This window comes from Theropithecus gelada, chromosome 5 (genome assembly GCF_003255815.1).
Source record: "Theropithecus gelada isolate Dixy chromosome 5, Tgel_1.0, whole genome shotgun sequence".
Classification (NCBI taxonomy): Eukaryota; Metazoa; Chordata; class Mammalia; order Primates; family Cercopithecidae; genus Theropithecus; species Theropithecus gelada.
In genome coordinates, this window is record NC_037672.1 from 89,222,921 (window position 1) to 89,231,486 (window position 8,566).

General features: G+C 45.5%; 1 protein-coding gene and 1 non-coding gene across 2 annotated transcripts; both read right to left on the bottom strand.

Moving 5' to 3' along the window:
• Window positions 1–1,239: 1,239 nt before the first annotated feature.
• Window positions 1,240–5,922, bottom strand: LOC112624337 (putative uncharacterized protein DANCR). The gene is made up of 4 exons (XM_025384828.1): window positions 5,880–5,922; window positions 2,858–3,194; window positions 2,423–2,561; window positions 1,240–1,895 (listed from the first exon to the last, which is right to left on the bottom strand). The coding sequence occupies exons 1-4, from the start codon at window positions 5,920–5,922 to the stop codon at window positions 1,803–1,805; spliced, it is 612 nt and encodes a 203-aa protein (XP_025240613.1). The 3' UTR covers window positions 1,240–1,802.
• LOC112625623 lies at window positions 2,021–2,142 on the bottom strand. Its single transcript, XR_003119704.1, has one exon. It is a non-coding gene; the product is annotated as a small nucleolar RNA SNORA26 (small nucleolar RNA).
• Window positions 5,923–8,566: the final 2,644 nt, after the last annotated feature.

Consider the following 8,566-nt stretch of genomic DNA (forward strand, 5'->3'; position numbering starts at 1 on the left):
CCTAGAATGCTCTCCCCTCAACTATATATAAGGCCATGACATCTCCCTCAGCTCTTTCATGTCGAGTGAGGCCTCGCTTGCCGGGCATGTTAAGTCATCTCCCTTTCCTTCCCTCCTTAGCAATTATAGCCAGCTAATGCATTAGTTGAATATTTTTTGTACTAGTCCATTCTCACATTGCTATAAGGAACTGAGACTGGGTAATTTATAAAGAAAAGACTTGTCTCATCTCAGCAGGCTGCACAGGGAGCTTGGCTGTTGAGGCTTCAGGAAACTCACAATCATGGGGTATGTCTAAAAGGAAGCACATGGCCAAAGTAGGAGGAAGGGGAGGTGCCACACTTTTAATCTAAACTCTGCCATTCTTCTGCCTCTGACTTGAGAAAACGTGCACAATTGCATAACCTTTATTTTTAATTTTTCTTCAGGCTGGAGCACAGTGACAAGATCATGGGTCACTGCAGTCTCAACCTCTTGGGCTCAAGCAATCCTTCTGCCTCATTTTTTGTAGAGATGAGGTGTTACTATGTTGCCCAAGATAGTCTTAACTCCTGACCTCAAGCGATCCCCCTGCCTTGGCCTTCCCAAGTGCTGGGATTACAGGCACCAGCCACTGCCCCAGCCACACTACACATCTAAACAACCAGATCTCATGAGAACTCACTATCATAAGGAACAGTAAGAGGGAAATCCACCCTTTTGATCCAATCACCTCCCACCAGGCCCCTCCTCCAACATTGCGATTACAATTCAACATTATCTGAACTTATGAGCAATTACCTAAACTTATGAGGCTAGACTTTACAATATGGAACATAAAAGTTTAGATAAAAAGGTAAGAACAGTGCTATGAATTAAGAATGACTCCAAGATAAATATTAAATACTTGCTACATAGACACACAAAAAAACCAGAATGCGCTGACAGATACTCATTTTGTGCCAAATTTTGTGAAACTTCTTCGGCTCAATGCAATGAAATAATACAAAGAGTTCATATTCCTAACAGCTCTACTGTGGTCCTTTCCTAGTTTAATTCTTAACTGTTACAGCAGGACACCAAATCTCAAGAGACAGGTGACTTTCCAGAAGTCACACTGCTGAAAAGTTATACACGTGAAGCCTCTCAGAGATACTCACATGTGATGAAACTTGAGTTACCCCTAATCCATTTCTTTACCTATGAAATGGGAGAATAGAATCTGTAAGGTTGGCAGAGAGAAAAGACAAGAGACCCAAGGTCAGGCAAGTAAGTTTATTAACCTGCCGGGCTTCTCCACCAGTCAGAGGTGGCAGCCCTGAGCTTACAAAATGAGGGGTTTCTATGGGGGAGAGAGACCCGGGGGGTTGTTAGTTGATTAACTACCACATTTCATCTCGTGGCCGGCTTACAATATATTATCTTGTGAAAACAGGAATTTACAAGGGGGTGTAACTTAGGTTTATCCATGTTTCTCATGACCTCCCCCGTGCCACCCGGAGGGCTTCGGTGTAGCAAGTCTGGGGACCTTGCTGTGGCACCTAGATAAGGGTTCAGGAATGCAGCTGCAGAGTATTCAGGTTAAGGGTCAGCTGCATTGAGTTGGCGGGGGCGGGGTGGTCCTGGGGCAGCTTGTCCCTAACAGAATCCACCTCTGAGTTGTGACAATTAAATGAAAAAGGCTGAAAAGGTGAACATGAAGCACCTGCTACATTGCCCTGTTGCCACCAGCGTTGTCCCACTGCTCTAGCTCCTGTGGCACTGCACGGACACGTGGTTGCTACAAGTTAGTACGCATATTTGGCCTTATTAGAGGCACTTTCCTATTGTAACTGAAGGGATAGTTGGCTTAAGTCAACTGAAATACCAGCAACAGGACATTCCAGCTTCAATGGCTTGTACCTGTAGTTGTCAACCTATAGAAAGAAAAGTTTTAAAATGACGTTTTAAACAAAGAAAACGGAAATGTATCGCTTGTTCTACAAACTGTGTAAAGAAAATCACAAAGGCGCTCAAGTTGTAACGAAATGTTTTCTGGTTCAGGTGTGACTCCAGACAGGATCCAAAGGGGAGATTTCCAGTCTCTTCTCTGGGTTTTATGGAGACTTACTTTACCCTTCTGTGTTAGCCTCTTAAAGCACTGGGTCAACCTTAAAAGGGCACAGGAAAGGGTGCTTTGGGATTTTTTTTCTTTGATTTTACAGGGTTCACTATTATTTCCTGCGTTGCTCTCCATACCTCGTGGATCTCTGCTTCTCTAAGTCTGAAACCACCACTAGAAACAGCTGTTTTGTTTGGTGAGCATCTACATGGATGTTTCCTTCCAGTTAAGGGGAGGCGGATTCGGACCTTGGCGACAAACAGACGCCGGGGAACCCTCCGGTATCACTGGCCACGTGCTCCGGGTTGAGTCATTTCCCCCTGCTCAAGGCTACGAACATACCTGTGCTAAGAACTGAGGCAGCTGCACTTCCGCAGACGTAAGAGACGAACTCCTGAGCTCAAGGTCGGCTGGGGTTGGGTTCCTGTCGCCGCACGCGTGGCCCGCCCGAAACCCGCTACAAAGTAGTGGCGCGTCCGCCCTGGCGAAGCAAAGGGCAAAATTGTTACGGTGCCCGGGACCTGCCCCGGGAACCTCTGGCTGTTCCTCTGGGCGCGGCGCCTGTGCCTCGCGCGGCCCCGGGACGAGCACTGCCGCCCGCCCCCCGGGCAGCCGAGGGCTGCTCTACCCCTCCGTTCTGGCCGCCGGGAGCAGAGAAGCTCGGGGCGGGCAAAGCTCGTGGGGACACCGGGCGAGCCCAGCCCTGATCCGGCCCGCGGGCCGGCCGGGCGCCCTCCCCTCCAGAGACCGAAAGCCGAAGGCTGAAGACGCACTCACCGCGCGATTCCAGCTGACAAAGAGGCGGGCAACCTGCGCCAGGCGAACAAACCAGAGAGGCGGCGCGGGGCGGGGCGGGGCGGGGGAGGGGAGGAGGAGGGTCGCGGGGCCCGCAGCCAATCCCGGGAAGACTCTGGGCGAGGGCGGGGCTCGCAGCGGATCCCTGGAGAAGTCGGGGAGCTCAGCCAATCCCGGGAAGACCCTGAGCGGGGCGGGGTGGAGGGCCGCGGCACGCACAGCCAATCCCGGACGGGGCAGGACGGGCCTGGCCATTGGCTCTCGGTGTCCGGGGCCGACCTAGGTCTGGCTCTTGCAGTGGCGCGGAGATAAGCTGTGTCTGCGCGCAGAGCATTCTCGGAATTAGATTCTTCAGGCTCCCCACCAATCCCCGGCGTTGGTGATTCTGGTGCTCTTAGGCCCTAGACCCTTCCTCGGGTTCTCTTGTGGGGAGGCCATCGAGGTTACTCTACGGCTGGCCTAAGGCCTTGAGATTCCGTTTCCTAAAGCCACACTAATCCGATGTGTGTTCATAATCTGTGTCCGCCTAAACCGTAAGCTTAAAGAGAAGCCACGACCATGTCTTGTTCGACAAGCTCACTCCCATGGCCTCTCCTAAAGCTAGGACTGCCTCCTTTCCTCATGCTCCCTCTTTATTCATTTGCAGAGTCCAATAAGTAAACCATAATCAGTTGGAGGGTGGGAGTTGGGGAGGTTGAGAAGGCAGCCATAGCAGTCTCAAGGTAACAGGCTCAAACGTGGCAAACAAGTAGAATAAAATTGGAGTATATGCCAAAAGGAGAACTTCTATTACTGTTTCACATACTTACCATCTGCTAACAAATCTAATCCTCAAAATATATTTTGTCATCTCCAAATTATAGATGGGGAAATAATTATGTTATGTGACTTGCCCAAAGTCACAGAGCAGCTAGCCAGTGGTAGATCCAGGATTTGAACTCAAGCAGCCTGAAGGCAGAGCTCCTCAAACACCATGCTACCTAGCCTTTCCCCAGGTATTGAGGATGGAGCAGGAAGGGAAACCAAAAAATAGCCTACATTTGGTTAACTGATCAAGACAGGCAGCTCTGGTGGGGTTGTAGCCTTGCAAGCAGAAAGAACAGCTCGTCCAGAGCCCCAAGGTAAACAGGAAAGGGATTTACCTGTTTAAGGACGCCCAGAAATGGAACATAAGGAGCAGAATGGCCTGAGATGAGAATGGCTTGGGGCCAGACCATGCCAGAAACCCTGGAAGAGTTGTTTTGTTTTGCTTTGTTTTGTTTTTGAGATGGAGTCTTACTCTGTTACCCAGACTGGAGTGTGGTGGCGCGATCTTGGCTCACTGCAGCCTCCACTTCCCAAGTTCAAACGATTCTCCTGCCTCGGCCTCCTGGGTAGCTGGGATTACAGGCACACACCACCATGCCTGGCTAATTTTTGTATTTATGGAAGAGTTTATATTTTGTGCTAACGATGATGGAAAGCTGTTCAAGTGCTTTTTTTGTTTGTTTTCGTGTGTGTTTTTTTAAACAGTGGAATGATAGGATCTGATGTAGGGTGTGGTTTCGGGTGTGATTAAGGTGATTTTGGTGGGAAGACGAAGTTGAATAAAATTTACCAGTAAACCCTAGCAGCTAGTCATCATCTTGCAGATATTCAGAGGATCTTGTTGAAACCGGAGAATGAGTATCAGTTTATTGTCCCCTCACCTTTCTCAAGAATCTTCCAAACATATCTCTAGTTGGAATCTGTCCTTTTTATAGTCCCTTTTGATAGCTGAGAGATATTACCTTTCCTTTAACTATGGCAATGAATTTGGTCAGGCTACATGGGAAAATATAGGAAAAGAGAAGTAAATCTCCTTAGTAAAGAGACTAATGCAGGAATTCAGCAGCAACCTAGCAGGGGCTGGGGGTAGTTGTGTAGAATGTCTTCTCCCCTCCCCCAACCAGGAGATAAAAATGGGAAGGAATTATGAAAGAATTACATTTGTGTTTGATTCAAGAGAAATTCACCTTAATCTGAAGGCTTCACATTTCTGACCAAATACCTCAATTCAATGAACATGAAAAACTCAGTTCATTTGAAATAGTAAAACTTCACTGGGCTTAGAGGAGAAATGTCTATTAAATACAGAGATGATAGAACAAAATAAACTGATTTATAATTGCTTTTAAGTTAGGTTCAAGATAATATGTATTTGGTACTAAAAATGCTTACAATACAGTTTAAAGAGAATTGTTTCAATTGGGTTCATTATTAGGCCTAATTTTTTGAGAGAAATTAATATGTCCAATCCTTCCTTCCTTCCTTCTTTCTTTCTCTCTCTCTCTCTCTCTTTCTTTCCTTTCTTTCTTTTTCTTTCTTTCCTTCCTTCCTTCCTTCCTTCCTTCCTTCCTTCCTTCCTTCCTTCCTTCCTTCCTTCCTTCCTTCCTTCCTTCCTTCCTTCCTTCTTTCTCTCTTTCTCTGTATCTCTCTCCCTCCCTCCCTGCCTCCCTCGCTCCCTCCCTTCCTTCCTTCGTTTTCTTTTCTCTCTTGCTCTCTCTCTCTTTCTTGCTCTCTCTCTCTCTCTCTCATCTCTCTCCCTCTCCCTTTCTTTTCCTTTTGACAGGGTCTTTATCACTTCGGCTAGAGTGCAGTGGCACGATCATAGCTCATGGGTCTAGCTCCAACTCCTAGGCTTAAGTGATCCTCCCGCTTCAGCCTCCCAAAGCATTGGCATTACAGGTGTGAGCCACCACGCCTGGCCAGTCTGTCCAATTTGAGGGAGTTCAGTCTGTCCAACTTTAATCTGTCTGAAGTTGAATAAAGAATACTCACCAGCCCTCCAGATATTCTCAGTTGGATTTCCCAGAGACACCACAAAATCACTCTTTTGGCCCAGAGTTTATTCTCTTCTTCCACCTGTCCACTTCCTTTTTGTGTCTTCTGTCTTGAAGAATAACAATTCCTTATCCCAGCTGTCCAGGACTTAGAGCAAATGCTTTCCTTTCTCAGCCTCCTCCTCCATTTCTCAGCCTCCTACTTCCTCGTCTTCTTCCATGCAGGCAGTTCTTCCTATTGACCATCCACGAGTCTGCCTCTTCTTTCCAGTCCTTGCTTGTACTTTAGTTCTAGCTCCATCATTTACTTTCAGCATCATCCACTGCAGTAGCCTCCACCTTCATTCAGCTTCCCTGTCTCCAGTGTTTCCTTCCCTATGAATTCTTCCACACTGCTGTTATCTCCATTGGAAATTGTTAAATGGTTCTTTGCTGCCACCAGGAAAAAAACCGACCCCCACCTATCTACCTCCTCCTCCCACTTCCCACATACCTATTATGATCCAACCATGCTGAAATAACTGCAGAGCCCTGAATGCTGTCCAGCACTGTCCCATACAACTTTCTGCAGTGATGGAAATATTCTGTATCTCTGCTGTCCAGTATGGGAGCCATATGTGGCTATTGAGTACTTGAAATGTGAATAGCACAACACAAGACCTGGATCTTAAACTTTATTTACTTTTAACTAATTTAAATTTAAATAGTCATGCTGGGCCTGGTGGTGGTATGCCTATAATCCCAGCTATGTGGGCAGAAGTCTGAGGTGGGAGGATCCCTTGAGGCCAGAAGTTTGAGGCTGCAGTGTGCTCTGACAGTGCCTGTGAATAGCCACTGCACTCCAGCTGCCACAATATAGCAAGACCCCATCTCTAAAGAAAAAAAAAAAAAATTAGCTAAGCATGGCAGAATAGGCCTGTAGTCCCAGCTACTCAGGCAGCTGAGGCAAGAGGATCACTTGAGCTCAGGATTCAAGGCTGCAGTGACCTATGATGGCACCACTGCACTACAGCCTGAGTGACAGAGCAAGATATCTAAGATAGATAAATAGATAAAAATAGAAGTCACATGTGGCTGGTAGATACTACATTGAACTGCACAACAGTTTACATCCTTGCTTCTCAAAGTGTGATCCATCAGCATGGGTATTCCCTGGAAACTTGTAGGAATGCATCTCAGGCCTCATCCCAGATCTGCTGATTCAGAATCTGCATTCCACAAGATCCCCAGGTGATCGGTATGCACATTAAAGTTTCAAGAGCCACAGCTCTAATAAGCTCTTGCTTCCTTGGCTTTTACATGTACTGTTCTCTTGGTCTGGGCTGTCTGTCACCTGTTCTTTTTTCCTTAACTCCTACATGTCCCTTGAGACCCATCTACACTCACAGCCTGCTGTTAATATGGTAATCTAGAGGGTAGGGGATGAAGGATATGGGGAAAGGAGTGAGAGGGAAAGAGAAAATATCTATGATAAAACCGCTTGTATCTTGTAATCTTAAATAACTATATGTATGTAGTTATAAATACACACATACACATATATACTATGTATATATTTATGGTATAGTATGTATATATGTATAGTATTCTATGTATATACATGTGTAAGTATAGTTTGTCTGTGTGTGTGTGTTTGTGTGTAAAAATATGGTTACTACAATGTCAGTGGTAGTTCTCTCAAGGTGATGGGATTTCATGTGTCTTACTTTCTAAAAATATTTTTGAGGTATCATTCAAATTCTTTACAATGAGCATGTATTACTGATATATAATTTTAATTACAGAAAACAAAATAAAGACTATATTAGCCTTTTGTCAGAAACTGCAAGAACATGATATCAGAATAAAGTATAGTGTTTTACAAAAAAGGAGAGCCCCCGCCTTCCACAATTAGAGATACTCCCTTGTCTACAACACAAGAGCGGGCAGTAGCCATGGCATAAGCAACAACTGACCTGAAAGCAAAAGAATGATCTCTTGTGGTGCCTCCACTGCTGTCTCCTGTGTCTACCCTCCCACCCCCACAGCAGACATGGTCCTAGCACCACGACAATCACCTCTTCTCTGTCCCTTGCCTGACTCCTAGCTGGGGCTGGAGCCTGAAAAGGGGCCTTAGGTGCACAGAGAGGGTCACCTGGAATCACTAGAAGCATCTGCAGAAGTATATGGATATGTTGGGTGACTCAGATGACATCTTATTTGGCCCTTAGCATCAAGGATTTATTCTATCAAATACTCTATTAAGAACTAATGTTTTCATTTATTGGCTATTATATTTCTTTTCTAAATTTTGGCAATTTTTTCTTTACTGAAAAAAACGTGACAGTTACCTGAGAGGTTATTTTAAATTCATGGCAAAATGTGTTTTGCTGAGCTATGGGATGCAATTTCTGCACATCTTAGTGCGCTCAGCTGTGGAAGTCAGTTATAGGGTATAGAGCTCTGGTGGTAGGGTAAGGCCCAAAAAGCCACCAGAATGAATAGAGGAGAAAACGTAGCCTGGAGCCAAGACATGGTTTATATTCTGCACAGTAACTAATCTGCAAAAATAACAGGATGTTTTGAAATTTGATTAAGCAGCAAAGTGAAGGAAGCATTTTGGGGAGTTAGATCTAATTATTATTAAGGGTATTGTACAAGTTCTAATTCAATTCTAAAGATAGAAGGAAATTTGTATTCTTTATTTTAAAACAAGGTGGCTTATCTAAATAAGTAACAAACTCAGTGTTTTATTTAATTAATTAATTAATTTATTTTTTGAGACATGGTCTTGCTCTGTCGCCAGAGCTGGAGTGCAGTGGTGTGATCTCGGCTCACTGCAACCTCCGCCTCCCGGGTTCTGGTGATTCTCCTCAGTAGCTGTAATCCCAGCCTCCTGAGTAGCTGGGAT